Below are 24,815 nucleotides of genomic sequence, written 5' to 3'. Positions count from 1 at the left end.
GTAACAATGTTTTAGATTTTAACGAGAGAAATTTATGTATTACTGAAAAATTATTACACCAGGGTTTTCGATATCACAAACTAGTCAAAACATTTACTAAATTTTATCATCGGTATAAGGACATCATTCGTAAATATAGCTCAACATGCAGACTTCTTATACGTTCAGGTATTTCACATCCAATTTTTTATGGAAATATTCTTTATAAAGCACAAAAATGTCAGTATTCACCTCTGAAGCTAACAAAACCTTTAAATAGACTTATTAAGAAGGGATATAGTTACGATACTGTTGTCAGGTCATTAAAGATTGCATATTTTGGCATTAATATTGATTCACTTCTAGGGTCTTTGCATCGGCACTAAACACATTTATTTAAAAACCAGTTGTTGGCATGACAAGGATTATGTTCTTCTCATATATGTTATGATGGTATGATACTAAACCCCTAACAGGAAGGATTGTGCCTGATATTCATATGATGAAGACATAATCTTTCAATCAGTTTAATTGAAGTCTGGAGCTGGCATGTCAGTTAACTGCTAGTAGTCTGTTGTTATTTATGTATTATTGTCATTTTGTTTATTTTCTTTGGTTACATCTTCTGACATCAGACTCGGACTTCTCTTGAACTGAATTTTAATGTGTGTATTGTTATGCGTTTACTTTTCTACATTGGCTAGAGGTATAGGGGGAGGGTTGAGATCTCATAAACATGTTTAACCCCGCAGCATTTTTTGCGCCTGTCCGAAGTCAGGAGCCTCTAGCCTTTGTTAGTCTTGTATTATTTTTAATTTTAGTTTCTTGTGTACAAATTTGGAGTTTAGTATGGCGTTCATTATCACTGAACTAGTATATATTTTTGTTTAGGGGCCAGCTGAAGGACGCCTCCGGGTGCGGGAATTTCTCGCTGCATTGAAGACCTATTGGTGACCTTCTGCTGTTGTCTGTTCTGTGGTCGGGTTGTTGTCTCTTTGACACATTCCCCATTTCCATTCTCAATTTTATGTCTATTACTTATTCATATGAATAGGAGTTCAATGCTCTTGCACATCTCTAGAATTTATCAATTATTATTATTACAAGTCCGGTCATGTGATCTATCTCTGTATTGTTTCAATGTAGACGCAGAGAGAATGAGAAGTCATAGATCATTGTAGATGTTGCAATATTATATACAAAAATTTACAGAATCATGAAACTTTTTTGATATAATTGTTCCAAATAAATGTGCTTTGTGTTTATTTTTTAGAACCCAGGAAGATTAAAACTTCAAAGTAATAGTGTAATTTTTAAGAACAATAAAACAGGAAAAGTTGAACAGTTCACTGGAATGGAGGTGAATACATCAGAGTGGTTGAAACGGGCAAGAGGTCACTGTTTAAAGTTTAGACTTAACAATGGAAATGTTCACAGATTTGATGGGTTTAAAGATGATGTAAGTACAACATCAGAGCTCCAGATAAGAATTCACAAATTGGGGTTTTTACCCACCATTTTTTATTTAATTGAGTGAAATAGTTTTTCAATTGCATTATTAATTCCAATTCACCCCTCAAGCAAATATCAAATTGGGTTTTTCACCACCAAGCTCCTTAAGGTATTGGGTTTTTTTCATCAACACAATATTGAATTTAGGCATGTTATAATCACATTCTATCAAACAGAGATGTTCATCCATCTTATTAATACAGTCTTCACGCTTAACCACAAGTCCTACGGCATTGGCTTGTAAAATTGCTTTCGGCTTGTAAAATTCTTCTCTACAAGCCAACAGAATCCAACTAAAATTTTCAAAAAATTGAGCTTCTGGCTTGTGGATTCAAAAATTAAGCGTGAAGGCTGTTAATAAAATATGTTTCTTTTAAATGTGATAGCTATTTTATTTGGTTTATACACTGACGAGCAATTGTATGTTTAATCTGTGTCCGGTTTCAACACAGAGTTTTGTATTTTCCATAACTTATATTTACTGGTGGCACTAATAGGACAGTACCTAATTACCGTTCTAGAGCACATATGATCACCATTCAGTTTATTTGGGGTAGGTGTGGCTAATAGTTTTCAGATTCTTATGTAATATTTGTGAACATTAAGTGATGTAAGATAGTGTTGCCAGTCCCTATCACCTGTTTTCCAGACCTACTTAAAAAAAAATAAGTAGCTCCCAGATTTAAGATCCTTGACCAGGTTTAAAGGGTGGTTTAATGACTGAGACCACATTCAATTTACAAATAATCCTGCAACATCAAATAAATAAATAACAATGGTGTACTGCACTTGCCAATAAGACAACTACATGTATCTTAGGCATACAGAACAATAGACCAAAAACAAAGAAAGTGGCAAGCTACATTTACATTATTAAAACTTATCAACTAAAATGAAATATATATTATATATATACTCTAGATCTTGAACTAAAAATAAGCAATTTTTTCGTTTAATTTTATTTGCATAAATCTGGGTTTACTTGTCCCTTATTAGAACTTTTGGTTTCCGATGCTGACTTCATATAAGTGATTTGGCCTTTCATGTTCCAACTGATTTAGTTCTGACGAGTTCTAACCCTGTTCTCGTTAAGGCACGCAAACACGCCATTGTAATAACACTAGCTGGGTCTTGTTTTCATCAAAATTCCTCAGCTCTCAAAAAGAAGCTAAAAACATGCTTCTATTCAATATTTTACCTGAAATCTACTTTCGTTTTATTTCATTGCTAAGTGTAATGTTAAATCCCGAGCAAAACGAAAAGAATTATGACGACATGACTAACGCTAATTGGATAAAGACAGAGAAGATCGAAATGTTTTCATCACCACGTGCACCTTTAAAGCAACGGAAAATTTCAACAGGGACCCTTTCAACGCTCTATTTTTAGAATGAAAGGACATTTTCGATTTTCAATATTACAAAAATAGATTTACGCGACGACTATGTAATAGATAAGGGTAAATAGCGCACACGATAGCGACTAAAAGCGTTAAGAACTAATGGTTTTGACAAATTATTGGGTTTTCCTTTGCATGAATTGGGTTTTAGAACTCTGCAATGGGCACTTGCATTGGGTTTTCAATTATTTTTATTGCGTGATCACGTAAATACGCAGCTTATCTGAAGCTCTGCAACATTTTTGTACAATGGGTATAAAAGTTTGTATTCATGTATTATTGAAGCTATCATTGTAATATTTAGCATGCACTGGCAGAGTTCTGTAATATATTATCAGGTTGTTGATAATCATAATAATATTGCTTAGATGACTACATGTACATGATGAAGTAGGCTGCATATTTTGGGTTTAAAAGTCAAGAAAGATATCAAGTGATTACCTTGACCCTTGTCAAATTGTTAAGTCACTTTTTTTTCACAAAATTTATAGAGACCAATTTCCAATAATGAATCAAAGACTCATTCATTCATTCAGAGACTTATTTGTAAATTTCTTGCAAAATATAAATTTGTCTTCTAATAGGGGCTTGAAATATTCCATAAAAAGAATAAATAATCACTGGTCCATGTTAAAATCAGAATTTAATTAATCAGTTTTAGAAAATGTACAGTCACTTATTGCAGTGCATCATTGCCAAGAAAATCAACATGATCAGTTCTTCTTAAACTTTAATGCAGTTTAACTAAAATGGAAAGCAAACAAATTTGACCAAAAAAAAGGGAGGGTACAAAATATTGAGTAAGAAACAACACATTACACATTAAACAAAGTAATATAAGGTTTACGTGTGTTTGTATGTTTATGTTCAATCGCTTGGGTGAATATTTTCTTGATATAGATAGTCCATTTTTTTATCTGAACTTATAAGTTGTTTTGTTTAATGTGTATCCAAACCTGCCTGGTGTATCTTAGATCAGGAAAAAGTAGAAAAAGCAATAACCAAACCATTAATTACTGCACCCAGTACAATGGTATTAGATTTATAGAAAGCCCAGCTGCTTTTGTATGTTGAAATATTTTTTTCTTTCAGGACTTTGAGAAGCTTGCATCTTTCATTTCAAAGTATTACAGTGTGAGTTTAGAAAAAAGAGACGTTTCTGTCAAAGGATGGAATTGGGGTCTTGCTAAATTTGAAGGTAAAGATACATTGTACATGTACTTTGTTGATAATAAGAGGAATAGTGCAAAGTGCCTGTTGAATACCTGTATTCTAATATATTATTGTTCAGTTAAACTTACTTTTCCATTTATTTACACATTACAGGCTTCATGCTCGAGCATGATATGAATAATGAGATGTTGTCCAAATGACGTGTATTTTAAATAATTATAGGTCACCATAGGGCCTTCAACAATGAGCAAACCCACACCATAGAGGCGACTATGAAAAACCCTGACATGACGAAATGTAAAACAATTCTAACAAAAAAAACTATAGGCCTTTTATTTGACAAAACAAAGGATAAACAGACACCCACTGAATTATAGACTCCTGACTTGGGACAGGCCAGGCATATACAGAATGTGGTGTGTTTAACCTTTTTATGAGTGCTATGTCTTCCCCTAACCTGGGACAAGCCCAGGCTAGAAAAAATTACAAGTCTTGTAAGAATTTCTTTAAAAAAATCTGCAAAATCCCTCCCAAAATTTATTGGCCCTGTAGCTGTAAAAGTTCATTGTGAAGACCAAGCTTAAAACTGACTATAGGATAAATCATGGTATATTTTTTTTTTTGGTCCAATTTTTATTTTATTCGTTTTAGAATTATATATACTTTTTTGGCGTGCAGAAATATTGCAATTGATGTTTGAATATAAAAACCAATAACTATTTATGTTGATTTTTTTTTCTCAGGGAACTCTTTAGAATTTGATATCGACAACAAATTAGCGTTTGAAATTCCATTAAATAATGTATCTCATTCAACAACAGCAAAGAACGAAGTAACTTTAGAATTTCACATGAATGATGATGCAGCTGTTTCATTAACAGAAATCAGATTTCATATACCTAATGACCCAAAAGATTCAGAAAAAGATACTGTACAGGTAAGGAATATTTTTGTATACTTAACAGTAGGTGATTTAGTTGGGTTGAGGTGGGCGAGGGATTGAATGCCTCCATCGAGAAACAGATTACACATAAAATTTGCAATTGTTACTACCCTGTTAATGCAAAGGGTTAGTCTGAAATTGTAAGAGGAGCTTTTACTGAAAAGAAGAAAAAGTAAAAAAAGGAACCTATTTTTCTTAGACAAACTTTAGGGCAAATATTGGATGAAAGCATATATGTTTTGGTTGGACAGAGGGGTCATTCTTGGAAACTGAGGCATTTACTGTAAATTCAGAAATTATTGCGAGGTTTTTATTAATGCGAATAGTGCGACTGGGTTAGTATCGCAATAATTAGAACTCGCATTCTGATATCTGATATATGCATCTGTATGCAGAAGTTCCTGAAATCGCAATAATTAATCTCGCATTATTGTCCATTCTTCATAAATCGCAATAATAAATGCACGCAATAATTTCTGAATTTACAGTAAAATGTACCAGTGAATTTGCATTATATAGATAACTTTGTTAATAAACAACAAAACCAAAATATTTCTTTATGATGATTATCTATACTGTCAGTGTGTTATTTGTGATTTCATAAAGAAATTTATAATTCTTCCTTGCCATGCTTAATGCTCATTTTAACATTGGTAGGCATTATTTGTGAATATATTTATATGGGATCCACAAGGTGTAAAGTATTGACAATTATAATGCCTACCCGTGTTAAAATTAGCATAAAGCATGGCATGATATAATTATTTCGATTCTGATAGGAATATTTAGAGCTTTTGTACTTTGAAGCGGACCTATAGTAAACATCCAAAAGGCAGCCATTTTGATTTGATGAACCAAAAACTTTAAAGAAAATCAACAGTTGAACGATAAAAAAATTAACATATATACGTAAACTTACTTTTAGAATAATTTTTGTCGAGCCTTCGACTTTTGTCGAAAAAGCGAGACATAGCGATCCTACATTCCGTCGGCGGCATCCACAAATATTCACTCTGTGGTTAAAGTTTTTGAAATTTTAATAACTTTCTTAAACTATCCTGGATTTCTACCAAACTTGGACAGAAGCTTGTTTATGGTCATAAGATTATATTCAAAAGTAAATTTTGTAAAAAAAATTCCATTTTTTCCGTATTTTACTTATAAATGGACTTAGTTTTTCTGCCAGGAAACATTACATTCACTCTGTGGTTAAAGTTTTTCAAATTTTAATAACTTTCTTAAACTATCCTGGATTTCTACCAAACTTGGAAAGAAGCTTGTTTATGATCATAAGATAGTATCCACAAGTAAATTTTGTAAAAAAAAAATTCCATTTTTTCCGTATTTTACTTATAAACAAATTGCAATTTTATAATATTATTTTGGCATAGCATTGGTAAGCGGTCTTCAAAGATACTCCTATGTTAGATGACATGCAACTTCAAACGTTTGCCTAGTTTACATGATTTAGATGAACCCACTTAAAAAAAATATAACAACTAAATTGACAGTCAGGGGCATTACTTGAATAAGTAACAATTAAAATTACCTATACAAGTAATGTTGAAAACAAGGCTATTTTAAATATTACTTATATAAGTAACTTTTCTGAATATTTTTTTTATAGGTGTCCAATTATACAGATTTTAGTAGCTTTAACAATTTTTCACAGTCATCTGGTTATTTTTCCCATGAAATATAAAATCTAATCCTTCTGAAACACTAATTAACTTTCTGACGCACTTATCTTTCATACTGATGCTTCTGGGTCAAAGATTGGTCTCATGGGACTATTAACAATGATTAAATTATCATTTTCCTCCAAAATCTTGAAGGTAGACTGATATAAATAGATAGGTACTTGTGAATTAATTAAGACTTGAAGTTATTTATAACTTGTAACCAAAATCAATTACATATGTTCCTTCAATAAGTGTTATTACTATTTTTTTCAAAAATGTATAAAATAACTTATTCAAGTAATATTTTTGTCATTATTTTTAAAGTCTATACTCCTCTCAAATCTAATAAATTCTTTATTTTATGATATAAAATGATGTAAAAATTCATGAAAACTACATTTAGTCTATGCTTCTATTGAAAATTAAAATAACTCTATTAAGTAATTTTTTTATTTTTAAAAACAAAAATTACTTATATAAGTAACTTAAAAAAATAACTTGTTTAAGTAACGCCCCTGACTGATAAATGGACTTAGTTTTTCTGCCAGTTAACATTACATTCACTCTGTGGTTAAAGTTTTTAAAACTTTAACAACTTTCTTAAACTATCCTGGATTTGTACCACACTTGGACAGAAGCTTGTTTATGATCAAAAGCTAGTATCTAGAAGGAAATTTTGATAAAATTTTGTTCCATTTTTTCCGTATTTTACTTATAAATGGACTTAGTTTTTCTTTCAGTCAACATTACATACAGTCTGCAATTTAAGTTTTTAAAACATTTATTAGATTCATAAATTATCTTGGATTTTTACCAAACTTGGACAGAAGCTACTTACATTCAAATGATAGTATAGAGAGGAATATTTTTATTTATTTTTTTTCTCATTTTTGTTGAGCCTGCGATTAACAGCAAAAGTAGGCGAGACACTGGGTTCCACGGAACCCTTACGAATTTTATTTAATTTCCTAGCGACCAACAACAACAAAAATGTCCATTTCGATCTCCAGCGTTGTTCAAAATACAACTGAAGTTGCAATTCAATTGTGACGTCAATCATGTGCAGCCCATGTTTTATTAAGTCTCCCAAACGAAGTTTGGGAAGACTTATTGTTTTTGCTCAGTTCTTATTATTATTATTATTCTTCTTCCTCTTCCTCTTCCTCTTCCGCCGCTTTTAAATTTGAACTTGTCCGCACCCGTTCTCCAAAACCACTTGTCAGATTAACTTAGGGTTTCACAATATGTTAGACTAACATGTCTAGTGGTGCAATCAGGGTTTTGTTTGTGCAATGGGGTTTATAAAGGGATACTTTGAGGGGCAAAAAGAAAAGAGGGTTTTACTATAGAACCCTATGGGATTTTATTTTTTTAAATTTTCAAATGATTATAAATTGAAAACCGTTTGTGATAGACACAATCTTTTTAATTGAAAATGTTCTAAATGATAAAACCCATTAAATGAAATACAGGGTTAGTCCCCAGGGGTCATCCCCACCCCCTGCCATTTAAGAAAGTTCTAATATCTTGTAAGTGGTCAAGATCCCCACCCCTAAACCATATATATTCTGGTTTGTCATGCTAAGATGGTTTGAATGATATACAGGGTTAGTCCCCAGGGGTCATCCCGACCCCCTGCCATTTGAGAAAGTTCTAATATCTTGTAAATGGTCGAGATCCCCACCCCTAAACCATATATATTCTGGTTTGTCATGCTAAGATGGTTTGAATGATATACAGGGTTAGTCCCCAGGGGTCATCCCGACCCCCTGCCATTTGAGAAAGTTCTAATATCTTGTAAATGGTCGAGATCCCCACCCCTAAACCATACATATTCTGGTTTGTCATGATAAAGCACATGAAATGAAATACAGGGTTAGTCCCCAGGGGTCACCCCCACCCCATGCCATTTAAGAAAGTTCTAATATCTTGTAAGTGGTCAAGATCCCCACCCCTAAACCATATATATTCTGGTTCGTCATGCTAAGATGGTTTGAATGATATACAGGGTTAGTCCCCAGGGGTCATCCCAAACCCCTGCCGTTTGAGAAAGTTCTAATATCTTGTAAATGGTCGAGATCCCCACCCCTAAACCATATATATTCTGGTTTGTCATGATAAAACACATGAAATGAAATACAGGGTTAGTCCCCAGGGGTCACCCCCACCCCATGCCATTTAAGAAAGTTCTAATATCTTGTAAGTGGTCAAGATCCCCACCCCTAAACCATATATATTCTGGTTTGTCATGCTAAGATGGTTTGAATGATATACAGGGTTAGTCCCCAGGGGTCATCCTGACCCTCTGCCATTTGAGAAAGTTCTAATATCTTGTAAATGGTCGAGATCCCCACCCCTAAACCATATATATTCTGGTTTGTCATGCCAAGATGATTTGAATGATATACAGGGTTAGTCCCCAGGCATCACTAATGCATATAACTTTACTGGACCAACCAATTTTCACTGGACTTTGCCCAATGTCAGGCGACCCTGGTAATTACGAATTATGGGAGCTTCGTTTGGGAGACTTCGTAACAGCATCCTGTTACAATCATTTCTTGTTGTAATTGGAACATGGCTTTGTTTCCGAAGTGAAAGAAGGACGTCAAATTAGAATTTCAATTATTATTCTTGCAGGAATTTTACAACCAAGTTGTAGACAAAGCAGACATTATACAGGCTACAGGTGATGCTATCTGTAATCTCAGTGAAGTACAGTGCTTAACACCAAGGTAATATTACAGCTGAAATATGGACTATTTACACTTTCAAACAAAATATTGCATCACAATTTAAAACATTTCATGTCATAGTTAAAAAGTAATTGTTTCTTGAATTCCTAAGGTTATCCCAAGTCAGATCTAGGATGATTCAGAGCAAATTCAGCTGAATACCCCACAATAATTTTTTTTCGATTTTGAATGAAGTAGAAGAAGATATTTATTAATGTGAAGCATCAATCTTGCTTGTTTGGAGTGATGACTTAAAACTTGTCTTTTGCTGTTAAAATTTGTTTAAAATTTCTTAAATGTGAAAAACCTTTAAAATTTTTATACGCCCGTTTACGGGACGTAATATGGTATACAGTTGACCGACTGTCCGTCCGTCCGTCGTCAGCATGTCGGACATTAACTCAAAAACACTTTAACCAATATGCATGAAACTTTTGTGAATTGTTTACATTTATTGACGTGAGCTCTCTCTCGTTTTTTATAAAATTCGGATTTACCGTTTTTGAGTTTTGGGGTTTTATTCATTAAAAAAGGGGGGATTTTCCAGTTTTCGGACAATAACTCAAAAACAATTTCACCAATTTGCAAGAAACTTTGGTGAATTGTTTATTTCTATCGACATGAGCTTTTTTTTGATTTTTATAAATTTTAGACTATACGTTTCCGATTTATGGGGTTTTATTCATTACAAAAAGGGGGATTTTCCAGTTTTCGGACAATAACTCAAAAATGCTGAATTTTTTATGAAACTTTGGTAAATTGTTTATATCTATTGTTGTAAGCTCCCTTTTGATTTTTATAAATTTAAGATTTAACGTTTCCGAGTTATATAAGATTTTATTCATAAAAAAAGGGGTGATTTTCAAGTTTTTGGACAATAACCTTAAAGTGCTTAGAGCAGTTTTCATTAAACTTTGATGACTGATTTATATCTATTAAGATAACCTCCCTTTAGTTTTTTTTTAAAATTTCTGATATAAATAACATTGAAAAGTTATTGAACTTTATTGAAAAAGCCACGGGCGTATCATGCACAGCTGTTTATTTATTGTATCCTTTATCACATTTTCATTGTTTTCATTCAAAAGTTAAAAAAAAAAGGGTAATTTCTATGGTCTAAAACTGCCTTATTGTATTTTCAGAGGTCGTTATGATATTAAGATATATGGGACTTTCCTTCAGCTCCATGGTAAAACATTTGATTATAAGATACCATACACCACTGTATTACGATTGTTCTTACTCCCACACAAAGATGGAAGACAGGTTTTCTTTGTAGTAAGTATTATTATGTAGTCAAATGTAAGCACTTATGTATATTTTACTTAAAAATGGAAACTTGATTTTGTGAAAGAAATGATAACACTGAAACAACTGGATTCTTTTTATTTGAATATCTTTTCTCACTTGCCCCTTTTGTTTTCGTTATAGTCTACATATTTTCATGAAGTAGTTCATACAAAAGTGTGGACTTTGCTAACATACATTTAAGCCTCTCCTTCAATTCTGCTGAATTGATTTATTCTGGTGGGCTCAATAAAGATCAGTTTGTTGCAACTAACTACTGTGGATTCATTATTTTTCGTTGGATACCAATTTTCGTGGAATTCGTGGGTACATGGAAACCACGAATTTAAATGTTCATCGAATTGCAAATTTGCTGTATGATTAAATGGAGAATTTTGGAAAACCACGAAATCAAATATCCACGAAAATGCAAGTTTTCCTCAATCCACGAAAATTGGTACCCACGAAAATAAATGAATCCACAGTATGTTTATCCTCCTTAATAAAAAAAAATGTATTATTATTATTATATTTGAAGAAGATATTGCTGAATATAAACCAATCTCAAGTTGTTTCTCTGAAAATTTTTTGATATTAAATATCTTCTCTGGTTCTTTATAATTTCCAATGACTATTTCAGGTGAGTTTAGATCCACCAATCAAACAAGGACAGACCAGGTACCATTTCTTGATCCTGTTGTTTAACCAGGAAGATGAAATGACCATAGATTTAAGTTTAACTGAGTAAGTATGTCAAGTTTGTATGCAATTGGAAGAGGCAGATGGATGCATTATTTGGCTTTCAAAGGCAAAAGGGTGGGGGGTAAAGGGAAGGCTGCAGTCTAGTTTGGGCAGATAGGATGGCAAACAACTTTTGGTAAGATTTTGTCTTTATAAAATACAATAGAAACATTCAAACATTTTCAAATTCTGAAAAAAAACTTTAGCAATGTTTATTTCAACAGTAAGCAATTAAATGTGCAGTAGGCATAAAAAAAAGCAACCAAATGTTCAGAGAGGCAAACTATGCCCAAAGGACCAGTATACTTTAGTTAAAAAAGAGTAAAAACAACAGCAAGAATTATCTGAAAGAAAAGTTGCAAATATGTATTTGGTTAAAAACTCAAAGCCAAAGGTGACAAATTCTTTATGAAGAAATTGCTATTTCATATACTAGTAACTGGTATTATTTTGTGCAAATTCAATTTTTATCATATCTCACAATCAATTTACGATTGCAAACAATCAAATAATTCCAAATAAAAGAGTTCATTCCTTCAATAACAAACAGTTTATTCCACGGAAATACAATTTAAAAAATTCCCCAAATAGCAAAAACTTCCAATTAGATATTACTTTTCCTATCAAATGTGAGAATAATGTTATTGAATTTTAGAGAAGAATTGGACAGTAAATTTGACGGAAAGTTACAGAAAGAAATGTCCGGACCAGAGTTTGAATTGGTCAGCAGAATATTCAAGTCTGTCACGACGAGAAAAATAACTGTACCAGGGACATTTAAATCGTATGTTTATAATTAGTAAACTGAACTGTGGTTAAAGATGATTTAAAAATGTTCTTGTTAAATAATTCTTTCTATTCAATTGTATATTTGCTTTAATAGAAAAAAAAATTACATACAAAAAAGCATTTTTAGAATAAAGGTAATTTGATGTGCTATGATTTTCAATGAGACAACTATCCACCAGAGTTAAAATGATGTGGATATACGCAATTGTACAGCCTACAACAAAGAGACCATATAGTCATCTATAAAATGCTTAAATATTAAAAATGGGAAACAATTCAAACAAGAAACTTAACAGTCTAATTTATAAACAATACTATTAAGAAAAATAAATATGACGGACATGAACCAATGACAACCACTCAATTATAGTCTTGAAAGTCATCTTCATTTAACAGTAAAGATGTTCTGAATTGTAAATTTTGTACATGATTAAAACAGATATTCACAGTTACTTATGATTGGGATATAAAATAGTATCTTCAAAGTTGTATACTTGATATTTTGTAGGAATTCTGGTGCCCAGGCCATAGGCTGTTCATACAAGGCTGCGACTGGTTTCCTGTATCCCTTAGAAAGAGGTTTTATCTTCGTACATAAACCGCCAATGCATATCAGATTTGATGAAATCGGTAATGTTAACTTTGCCAGAAGTGCTGGGAATACCAGATCTTTTGACTTTGATGTGGAGACTAAATCTGGGACAACTTACAACTTTGTTGGTATAGAAAAGTAGGTTTTAATCTTGAAATTATGAAACTGTCTTGGTGGTCTCTTGGAAATTTGTTCACCTAGAGTGTTGGAAGTTGTGGGATTGAACCCTGGCTGCCTACATTGTGAACTTAAAAAAGGAATCACTAGCAAAAAAATGGTTTATGACTTTGACTCAGTGCTTGCTTGATTTCATTTCTTGCAACTACTACTACGTGCAGTGGTGTTTGGCTATCCAGAAATTGACTATGGAATTAATCTTTTAATAGCAAATATGTCAGTAGTTGTTGGCAGAATTGTTGACTTTATACTGGTACAGTGTTTTCTTGTAAGAACTGTTGATTTCTGTGTTGACATGAATTATCATTGATATGGTCATAATTATAAATTAACTGTTTACAAAACTTTGAAATTTTGAAATACTAAGGCTTTTCTACAGCAGGAATAGATTACCTTAGCTGTATTTGGCAAAACTTTTAGGAAATTTTGGTCCTCAATGCTTTTCAACTTTGTACTTCATTTGGCCTTTTTAATTTTTTTTTTATTCGAGCGTCACTGATGAGTCTTTTGTAGACGAAACGCGTGTCTAGCCAAATACAAAATTTCTATCCTGGTATTTATGATGAGTTTATTTGCACATACTGGTAATATGATTTGTAATTTCTTTTTTGAGTTTAAAGTTTAATAAGTGTTATATTTTTATTTTGAAGAGATGAATATGGCAAACTGTATGATTTTGTTTCACAGAAGAAACTGTCTGTTAAAAACATTGGAGGCAAATCGGTAAGATACATCCAATACATGTATACTGTAATTGGGGAAATTTTCTACAGGAATTTATTTCCACAATAATTTTGTGATGAAGAGAAAAATATCATACAAATATCTCTTCAAGTATATTGACTTTAAAGGCAGATCAGATTCAGGCCTTGGAAAAATGAAATTCAAATATGTTTGGTGTAAGAAATCACGAATTTTTTTTTTAATTTTGATTTTTTTATTTCCAGTAATTAAAACATATACATGACATACATACAATATAATACATGTAAGCTATATACAATGTCATTATTATAAATACATCATAGTTGGGAATATTTGACATTTTCTATAGAATAGATCAAAGGAAAAAGTTCAAAAAATGTAGAAATCACGAAATTTAAATTGGAAGTCTTGTAGGGAGTGAAAATGTCATGTTTTGGACCAAATCAACAACTGTAAAAAAAAAAAAAAAAAAAAAAAAGGACTTCAACAATACACCATAATTAATTTTACTTGAATTTATCTATTTAAATATATGTGAACATATTATTTTAACACTGGAAATCGTGTGCGAAAATAAATGATTTAAAATTTTATACTTCTGAGGTCACTATACTGGCTTAAATGAATGTATTTAACAATTCATAGGTATATAGAAGCCAGGCAAAATTTTTCAATTGCTATATTTGTGTACAAAATGATCTAAATGTAAATTCGAAACAGTCCTTAGGCCAAAAAAAATAATACATGTGTTTCCTATTTTGCTACCTACCCTATATTTTAAGCTTAGAAATAGCCTACATGTACCTTAAAGTTTTTTTGGTCATTTTTCAATAAGCACTGTTAAAGTCAGAAATTCTCTCCCATAGACTCAATGTAAAATAAAAAAAAATCCCTACCTACCTACCCTATTTTTTTCAAAGATGTATTAGGAAACACACATATTTTATTTTATTTAGCCTTACTTTATGTTTGAGGAATTTTAGGTTGTGCATGTTTGAAGGGTAAAGGTTTCTGCTTCCCTAGTGGAAATCATTATACTGTATATTCAGAAATTATTGCGTGCATTTATTATTGCGATTTTTGAAGAGTGGACACTAATGCGAGATTAATTATTGCGATTTCAGAAAAATCTGCATACACATACTGTAAAAGCAGAAATTTTCGTGGAGGATTTAATTTCGTTTATTTCATGGAAAGAATATATCCACGAAATTAAAACCCCCACGAAAATTTAACCTACATATAATATCACTTCCATTTAATGTAAACCACATCAGGTATCAAAATGCGAGTTCTTATTATTGCGATACTCACCCAGTCGCATTATTCGTATTAATAAAAACCTCGCAATAATTTCTGAATTTACAGTAAGTAAAAATCTGATGAAATATTCTGTAATATTCCAAAGTTGTATATTTCCGTTAAACGAAAATTTATTTCTATGTTACAGAAACAGAAATATGATGAGGATATTTTGGCCTCTGATGAAGAAGAAACAAACACAGATCATTACTTAGAACGTATGAAACAGGAGGGTAAAGACAGGTTCAGTGGGGACGAGGATGACGATAGTGACAGCTCAGGTAAATATTGTTCATTACTTAGAATGTATGAAACAGGAGGGTAAAGACAGGTTCAGTGGGGACGAGGATGACGATAGTGACAGCTCAGGTAAATATTGTTCATTACTTAGAACGTATGAAACAGGAGGGTAAAGACAGATTCAGTGGAGACGAGGATGACGATAGCGACAGCTCAGGTAAATATTGATCATTACTTAGAACGTATGAAACAGGAGGGTAAAGACAGGTTCAGTGGAGACAAGGATGACGATAGTGACAGCTCAGGTAAATTGTTGGATTTAAATAACTAAGGCCTGTTCCATTAAAATCATTTGTTGAAGGTAGGAAGAGAAGTTACAATTTTGGACATTGTCATTCAGTTGTTTTTGTATGTTTATTTGATGTATGCAAAATTACAAATAAACTATTGGGGGGATTTTGTAGAAATAAAGGCAACAGTAGTATACACTGTTCAACAGTCATAAATCAATTAAGAAAAAACAGCTGTTCAACAGTCATAAATCAATTAAGAAAAAACAAATCCAGGTTACAAACTAAAACCAAGGGTAACACATCAAGTATAAGTTGAAAACAACAAAACAACAGAAACACTGAACAGCAACAAAAACAAATGCCAACATACATAGAAATGAACTATATGATAACAACTGCAACATTCCTGACTTGGTACAGAGATTTTTAAAAAGAAAAAATGGTGGGTTGAACCTGGTTTTATGGCCATGTTAAAATACCTCTAAAATGACAACACTACTTGACATGAATACAGTGCAAACAAACACAACAGAATCCTTTCCAACTCGGCCACATCCATTGTATTTAAAGCAATAGTCCATTGATTTTTGTCTCGCCTTGACGGAGTCAAAAAGCGAGACATAGGTATGCTGTGTCCGGCGATGGCGTCAACAATGTATTAGTTTGTGATTAGGTCTAGTTCATGGTGAACCACTAGTGGTAGGTCAATGATATTTGGTATGCAGTTGTATTAGCATTGGCACATCTCATTACTATGGAAATTATTTGGCCCCGCCCCCTCAGTCAAGGTCTATTGACTTTGAAACTTTTCATAGTTTACATGTATTAGTTTGTGATTAGGTCTAGTTTATGGGGAACCACTAGTGGTAGGTCAATGATATTTGGTATGCAGTTGTATAAGCATTGGCATATCTCATTTCCATGGAGATTATTTGGCTCCGCCCCCTTAGTCATGGTCTATAGACTTTGAAAATTTTGCTAAGTTAACATGTATTAGTTTGTGATTAGGTCAGTTCAAGGGGAACCATTAGTGGTAGGCCAATGTTAATTGGTGTTCAGTTGTATAAGCATTAGTACATCTCATTTCCATGGAGAATATTTGGCCCCGCCCCTTCAGTCATGGTCTATTTGCTTTGAAACTTTTGCTTAGTTTACATGTATTAGTTTGTGATTAGATCAGTTTAAGATGAACTGCTAATGTTAAGTCAATGATATTTGGTATGCAAATTTATTGGCATTTGCAAGTATCGTTTCCATGGAGGTTATATAGCCCCACCCCTGATCATGGTTCATTGACTTTGAAACTTTTACATAGTTTACAAGTTAATGTTTGTGTTTAGGTTTGTTTAAAGGGAACGACTTATAATAAGTCAATGGTATTTGGTATGCAGTTGTATTAGCATTGGCACATCTCATTCCATGGAGATTGTTTAGCCATGTACCTTCAGTCATGGTTCATCGACTTTGAATATTTGCATAACTTATATGTTAAAGTATTGCTATTTTAATTTCAACATTTGCATTATCAAAATTACAAAAAGGCGAGACATGTCTCTGTGACAACAGTTTATTATATACTTGGAATATGAAATAAGTGATTGATGTTTATATAAGATAAGAGACTGCTGTTCAAATATTTGAATGCACAATTTTGTGTTGCCTGAATATTAATAAGAAATCTTAAATGAAAAGGTTTAAAGATATTTTTACGTTTTTCAGATGAATCGTTCAACCCTGGTGAGAGTGGTAGTGAAGTGGCTGAAGAGTAAGTATAAATCATGTTGCAGTAGCGACGACGCCATTGAAAATTAAAAATTAAAGTAGTTATGCTGGTCTATGACATAGTTAAATATCAGAAGGTTATAGTAGTGATTCTGTACAGTCCAAGGGTAAACATGTTTGGAGTTTTCATGTATATAAGAGTACCTAATCATTGGCTGCATACTGCAACAGCTTTTACTACTTATAACTGTTATGAAAAGTCTGACTTTAGTGGTGGTGTGTTGCAATTTAATTTTTCTGTGTAGTGTTCTGCAGAATTTTCTGCCCTTTCCTCATCTTTTGTATTTTTGCAAGACGTCGGATTCTTTTTGACTTCTGAGTTATGAATGTCTCCTTGGTTTCTTCCACCTCTTTTTTTACTTCGATTTTCTGCATAATGTTTTATTACTATTTTTTGTTGAAATACAATTATTGATCCTTCTGTCAATAATTTAAACTTGATACAAAAGCTGTTCTTTTTAATTGCTCAATATCTCTTGTAGCAGTGGAAAAGGAGGGAAATATTTGTGTAAGGCAGAAATTAGTAAAGAATTAGTATTGTAGCACCTTTCCTTTGGTAGTAAGATTTAATTTTCTCCGTCTGTCCTTACATCATTGTGTATGTATATATCTTGCATAGTTAATTGACATGCCCATCATAGATTTTAATGGCAGATGGTAGATTACCATATTTGCAATCCCCAGTCACCATTTGTCAACGTTGTCTGATATTAACAATCAAAAACATATACGTTTTGTGGATATGAGAGTAAAATTCATGTAAATTTTGTAGATATGACAGCAATCCACCAACAACCTCAGATAGTGAAACTGACTACGAGTATGATTCAGGGGGAGACAATGCTAGTGAAGATGGGGAGCAAGACGAAGAAGCTAAAGAAAAGAGGGCAGAGAAAAAGAAACAACAGAAAGAAAAGAAAGAAAAGAAGGAAAAGGAAAAGAAGTCGAAAACTGCAAAAACTGTGGTAAAATATTTGTAAGACTTCCCGGTCTTGGACAAGCACTTTTAAATCTAAATTACTGTAAATTCATGATTATTTGGGATACTAATTTTCGTGGATTTCGTTAAAGGTGAATCAAGAAATCTAATGTTCACCAAAGAACACTTTAAATTTTCTAAAGGCTTGTTTGCAGACTTCTTGAACACCACAAAAATTGGTGCCCAAGAAAAATAAATGAATCCATAGTAACTGAAAAAAATAACATTCAAAATTAAAAAAAATATATAAATAGAGACTACATGATTTCAATACCATACTGGATGTTAACACAAAAAAATCAAGCATACAAACAATCTTAGAATAGAAAGAAATAGAATTGTCACAAACTTGTTCTTTTCTTCATATGCAGAAAGAAGGTTCAACAAGAAAGAAGAAGAAGCAGAAGAAAGATGTTGACCCAAACAAACCTAAGAGACCAATGACATCATATATGATGTGGTTCAGTACAAACAGAAATGATATCAAAGAGAAGAACCCTGATGCTTCCATCACCGATATATCCAAGAAAGGCGGAGAACTTTGGAGAGCTATGGATGCTAGTGAACGAGGAGTAAGTTTACAATATCGCTTTTCAACCATTTTATGATTAGTGGTTTGATCTGAAATTCAAGATGGCTAACATAGCTATAAAAGGAAAAATAATATACACAATGGATTACTTATGAGGAAATTTCTGGATAACCTTTCATTAGGAATTCTTACGCTTGGAGCCAAGTTTTTCAAAAATTGTTAAAGTTAACAAAACTTCTACATAATCATGATAATGGCCCTGCTGTATTTTGGGATTGAAGTATAAGAAAAAATCCGTTTAAATTGTAATGCATGGTTTGGGTGTACATTATGTGTGTGCTTTGGTGTCACTTTTACTGACCTTGGATATATATATTATGGAAGCCTGTTTTATTGGAAGGAAAACTTGCAATTCCAGTCAATTTAGTTCAGTGTCAAACACATGTTGCCACAAGTGGGATTCAAACAGGCTAGTCAGGACTGTAAATGAACTTCTTAGACCTCTCAGATACTGATGCTCTTCATTACATATCTATATGTATATATTTCCTAACTGGTCATTTACATGCAGTTTATTAATATCTTACTCATTTGTTCCTTCTGTAATTGATAAAGATCAACCTCAGTGCTCCCACTGTTGAATTTCAGATTTCATTTAGTTTATTAAAAATAAATCTATTTAAATTGTTTTATGAAGTAACTTTTGTCTCACTTGCACAAAAGTCACAGAGGCAATACTAAGGGGTTGGTTTCCAGTGTCATTAGCATCAACAGTTGTTGGAAGTTCAGTATTTCTGGTCACACAGATGAGGTGTATTTCTGAACAGATATATCATGTTAGGGAGGGGTATTTGCAAAAATACCAGTCAAGGGACTGTAAAATTTCCAGAGCCTCTAGGCGAGGGAAATTTGGTGCCAAGACTGGTATTTTTCGCAAATACCCCTCCCTAACATGATATATCTGTTTAATTACACTGAATAGATTTTGATTGAAACTCTCTGTACAGGTTAAGGGAAATCTTTTTTTTTCACTAGTAAGCTGTAATCTGTAGACCTGATTATGCATACTTTTGAGGTTAAGTAGAGACTATCGTAGTACCGTGGGAATTACACCATGTACTTATACGCTTAAAAGCTGTCTTTGTGTAATGTCATGGTATCTATAATCAGTGTTCTCCCCAGGCCCTTAAAGGACAGCGGGCCCGCAATGTATAATTTTCTACTGTGGTGGTATCGTTCTTGCCGCGATGTATAATTTTTCTCCGTGGTGCTAAATTTTTTGGTAAAAAAATCGTAAATCGGTAAAGTTTTAAACGACTTGTTAAACCTTTTCCGTGGGGTATAAAATTTCAGATGAAAATTGACCAGTTCAAACCAGTTCAAACAACTTGATTGTTTACACCACGTGATCGATTTACCTTTTGAGGTTAACCTTGATGATTGGATTTAATCGATGTACATGATTCTTTTGTGTTTTAATTAATTAAGAGATCATAATTAATGATCAGACTTGTGAGGGACAAGCAGACATTTGTTAATTAACTCTATTACTCCAGCCTTTGGTTATAAATAACTTGCGTATTTTAAACGTGTTGGAGTTACTTCCCCTGAATTAGCTTATTACAAATAAGTGCTCCTAAAATATCATCTATCATTGAAAATAGAAATAAAGTACAAATTGAATGCAAAATTATATAAGAATGTTACCTTAAGGATAAAAACTTTCTTTGAACATACCAACAAAAATATATTGCAAATTATTTTTGATAATCATACTTTTATTAATGCACAGACATATTATAATAAATAGGTAGTATTTTCTAATTGGGAATTGATTTCTTCGCAGTCTTTAAACACTGATTGGAACTCAGCTTGATATGATATGTGGGTGTACATATAGATGATTTAAATTTACTTTACATGTCTATCTACCAAGTAACACAATAATGATTCTAATAATAATTGTATTGTTGTTTAAAAGAATCATGTCTAAAGCTATGGAAAATAGTTTTTAATTTACTAGAGGTTCTGCATTAAAATTTAATCTTGTTTAAATTTAATTGTTATGGTGTAATCTAACAAAAATGGGGAAAGTGTAGTGTAACTACAAGTATCAGGACAAATTGGCTTGATCAAAATATAAAAAGTGACTTAAGTTTAAAGACTAATAGTGCTTTCTTTTATTTATTCTTAAAAGAAATTAAAGTATACAAACTGTTTATTGATTTACTTCTTTTTTTACCAGTAATTTTTTGACCCAAAGTCTACATAACACAGTAAACAAAACAAAGACAAAAAGGTAATGACACAAAAACTAACAAGAAAAAAAAAGCAATGCAAAGCGACACAGCATATTGTACAAATCATTTTGACACGCGTTACCCTGGTGCTATCCAAAAATCCTGGGGAGAACACTGCTATAATGTGTAAACGTCATTGTCATTCCTTCAAAATTTTGGCGGGAAGAGGCTCGAGAGGGTAAAAAAGGAATATCCAAAATGGCAAATACCACGGCATAGAGGGGAATTTGAGGCAAATTCACCGGCAGTGATGAAAAACAGGCAAGTTCGTTTGAAATGAGAAAAATGTTAGAATATGGGAAAAATACACTGGCTACCAACCAATCAAAATCCAACATTCTTATATAAGGTGTAATTATGTGTTAAACAGTTTACTAATATCTGCTACTGTTTGAACTTTTTTAGGAATGGGAGCAAAAATTTCTCAAAGCAAAGGAAGAATATAACGTTGCTATGGAGGAATATCTAAAAAATAAACCTGAGGCAGGCAGTGGTGAGGAAAGTGAAGGAGAAGAAAGCAAGTAAGTACACATTTTTATACGACCACACAAAATTTTGCGGTTGTATATTGATATCACATCGTCAGCATCGTCCGAAGACATTTTGTTTCCAGACAATAACTTTAGTATAAGTGAATAGAAATCTATGAAATTTAAACACAAGGTTTATAACCACAAAAGGAAGGTTGGGACAATAACTTATGGAATGGTGTACGGATCACTCTGAAATTATACCACAAGTTTCCATACCACAAAGGGATGGTTAGGATTGGCTTTGCGGGGTTATGGCTCAAACCATTTAGGAATTGGGTTTCCTGGGTCAATTCGCAACAGCATAGTGTATTGCAATCAAAAGCAAAAAATTGAATATAAATTCAATTCATATAACCAATTCTAAGTTCTTTGACTACAATTTCTGTGTCAGAAACCTATTATGTGTCAAATACTTAATTACATTCCAAATTCAGACCTGTATCAAGCGCGAATATTGTGTCCATTTTTGCCCCAACTGTTCAGGGTTGGACCTCTGCGTTTGTATCCAGCTGCGCTCGGCGAAGCAATTTATTATTTAATGGCCAGCTGAGGACCACCTCCAGGTGTGGGATTTTCTCGCTACGTTGAAGACCCATTGATGGCCTTTGGCTGTTGTCTGCTCTTTGGTCGGGTTGTTGTCTCTATGACATATTCCCCATTTCCATTCTCAATTTTACACATAAAGGCTGTTCCATAAAAACATATATAATACCCTGGGAAGGCACTTTAAAAAAGGGATAACAATCTAAAGAGGCAAATTTAGAATTTTTTTTCACTTTCACTTAAAAAAAAACAATGACTGATAGATGAGATTTCTAAAGTACCTCCCTGTGTCCCCTTTATGTCTTTATTGAATAAATCTAACACTAAACTCTTAAAGTTTAGTATAAAAATCACTTTTAATGAAGTTACAAACAATTCTCCGGTGAGGTTTCCAATGCTGACTGTATATAGAAAGTGAAAGTGTAAGTAAATGATAAATTGTCAGTTTCATTTAAGAAATGGACACCACATCACTGGGCATTCTGTACCATGTCAATCTGCTTTGTTTTAAAAGTTAGAAGTATGAAAATAGAAAAGTATTATATTTTTTTTTGTTTAAACAATATTTATTTAGATAAATAATCATATGACAATATAATTCACTTGAAATAAATATCTAGGAGTCAGAATCAAGCAAAATTGTTTTTACAAATCTGTATCCTTCTATTTTTTTTAACAGATCAGGTAGTAGTAAAAAGAAGAAATCTCAGAAATCCAGTCCAAAGAAGGCTGTTGATACTAAAGCTGGAGCGGGAGGGAATTATAAGAGCAAAGAATACATCTCAAGTGATTCTAGCTCAGACTCGGATGCCCCACTGAAGAAAAAAATAAAGAAAGAAAAATCAAAGCCTAAGGAAGGAAAGAAAAAAGGAAAGGAAAAGGGAAAGAAGGAACAAAAGAAAAAAGAGAGTGAAGATGAGAAGTCTAGTAGTGCAGGAGAGGTAATGTTGTTTTATTTTATTTTTTTTTTGGGGGGGGGGGGGGGAACGACACAGGGATAACTTATGTGGTCTTGAGTTATTGTAGGCAACACACTTTTAAAATTTGCAACTCTTTAAAGATAGATTTCTACCAAACTTGCCCAGATTCTTCTACAGTACATGAAGTTGTGCACTTTATATTTAGATTGATGATCTTAGGCCACACCAATTTGATTCCTAATTCTTTGAATTTTCCTGCTACTATTTTGGAGAAATTGACTTTTCAATAAAAAAAAATTACAGCTTCTGCAAATTTTTGGCGTGCATGCAGCTCCAAAATAATTTCTCCTTGGAAATTTTTGTTCACATAGACACTTTTCTGTTGCATATCATGTATCAGTACACCATTAAAAAACTTTATATGTTCTATTTATAAAAATAAGTAAGGAGTGGACATATTTCATATGATATATGAGAGCTTAAGGTGAGATCTATTACTCCTAAAATATGTTTGACATTAAACAGCCTTCCATCATCATTTTGAAATCTTCAAATGTTAAATTTTCTTTCTAAGATAACCATTAATTTTTATTTTTTTTCACAGCTGCCATCAGATGAAGAGATCTTAGCAACACCAGAATCATCACACAAAGGATCAGGATCAGAATCTGGATCAGATTGAACAAAATGAAAGTCAAATCAACACTTAGTTGTGATAATTGTACATGTTGATGTCAGTAATAATTATTTATTGAACAATTGACCAAAATTTACTTTCTACACATTATTGTAGATAAGATGATCTTTAAAATCATGTTTTTCATTTTAAAATGACTGTATCAGAGTACAGAATCATTGTCTGACAGATAGGTTTATTCTGGTGATTTCATCTGTTATAGGATACCAGTATAATACAAAGAAGTTATTCACTTGTTGCAACTGTTATCATCCAAACTGAACACAAAATGTGAAAATAAAGAACAATGTATATCATTAATGACTTTGTAATGTTCAGATGTATTACTTTAACATTGCATTTTATGTGGAAATGTGCTATTTCAGTGGAAGTAAACATATAACAAACTGTTTGTGAATTATTATTCCCCTTTATAATTTTCATAAACAATATCAGTGATGTGGAAGAGCAAAATGCTATGATTTGAATGAGGTTGAACTATGATATCTTAAAGGATAATATGATTTCAATACAATATGTTGGATAAATACTTGTTTATGTGAACATATGTATATACAAATAAAAATTGTGGTGTGATTGTCAATGAGACAACTATCCACCAGAGACCAAATAATTAAAATGTAAGCAACTATAGGTCATTGTATGTTCAACAATGAGCAAAACTCACACCGTATAGTAAGCTATGAAAGGCATCAGCAACATTATGAACTTCACATATGAAAGTTCCATAATTCTTGTACTATCAGTAGTGTAAAAGAAAAAGTATGGAGCACTCCTTTTCAGTGCAGACTTGATAGTTTATTGACTGGTGGTTATATTAACAGATTGCTTTTTGTCTCAAATAAAAAAAGTACTAAAGTTTTGTTCATGGATAACAAGAGAAAGTATGGAGATTGTGCAGTAAATTTCAAAGAAAGGCAGACAATACTAGATCCGGAAGATTCTTGATTGATTGATTATTGGTGTTTGATGCCACTTTC

The 24,815-nt window shown here is 32.5% G+C and overlaps 1 protein-coding gene across 1 annotated transcript in view; it reads left to right on the top strand.

The window, feature by feature from the left end:
• The window catches only part of LOC127710811 (FACT complex subunit SSRP1-like), a 36,906-nt gene extending 12,682 nt beyond the window's left edge, over nucleotides 1–24,224 (top strand). The window contains exons 2-17 of the mRNA XM_052216770.1: nucleotides 1,253–1,438; nucleotides 3,983–4,088; nucleotides 4,807–5,000; nucleotides 9,329–9,423; nucleotides 10,566–10,701; nucleotides 11,351–11,454; nucleotides 12,107–12,235; nucleotides 12,749–12,970; nucleotides 13,660–13,732; nucleotides 15,165–15,297; nucleotides 17,269–17,314; nucleotides 18,104–18,296; nucleotides 18,682–18,882; nucleotides 21,548–21,663; nucleotides 22,898–23,159; nucleotides 23,743–24,224. Of these exons, the coding sequence (XP_052072730.1) occupies nucleotides 1,253–1,438; nucleotides 3,983–4,088; nucleotides 4,807–5,000; nucleotides 9,329–9,423; nucleotides 10,566–10,701; nucleotides 11,351–11,454; nucleotides 12,107–12,235; nucleotides 12,749–12,970; nucleotides 13,660–13,732; nucleotides 15,165–15,297; nucleotides 17,269–17,314; nucleotides 18,104–18,296; nucleotides 18,682–18,882; nucleotides 21,548–21,663; nucleotides 22,898–23,159; nucleotides 23,743–23,820 (2,274 nt within the window). The 3' untranslated portion in view covers nucleotides 23,821–24,224. The remainder of the gene's footprint in view (nucleotides 1–1,252; nucleotides 1,439–3,982; nucleotides 4,089–4,806; nucleotides 5,001–9,328; nucleotides 9,424–10,565; nucleotides 10,702–11,350; nucleotides 11,455–12,106; nucleotides 12,236–12,748; nucleotides 12,971–13,659; nucleotides 13,733–15,164; nucleotides 15,298–17,268; nucleotides 17,315–18,103; nucleotides 18,297–18,681; nucleotides 18,883–21,547; nucleotides 21,664–22,897; nucleotides 23,160–23,742) is intronic.
• The last annotated feature ends 591 nt before the right edge of the window (nucleotides 24,225–24,815 follow it).

Source organism: Mytilus californianus, unplaced genomic scaffold (genome assembly GCF_021869535.1).
Source record: "Mytilus californianus isolate M0D057914Y unplaced genomic scaffold, xbMytCali1.0.p SCAF_8, whole genome shotgun sequence".
Lineage (NCBI taxonomy): Eukaryota > Metazoa > Mollusca > Bivalvia > Mytilida > Mytilidae > Mytilus > Mytilus californianus.
The sequence above is the reverse complement of the archived record's forward strand: the minus strand, read 5'-3'. Positions and strand labels throughout refer to the sequence as shown.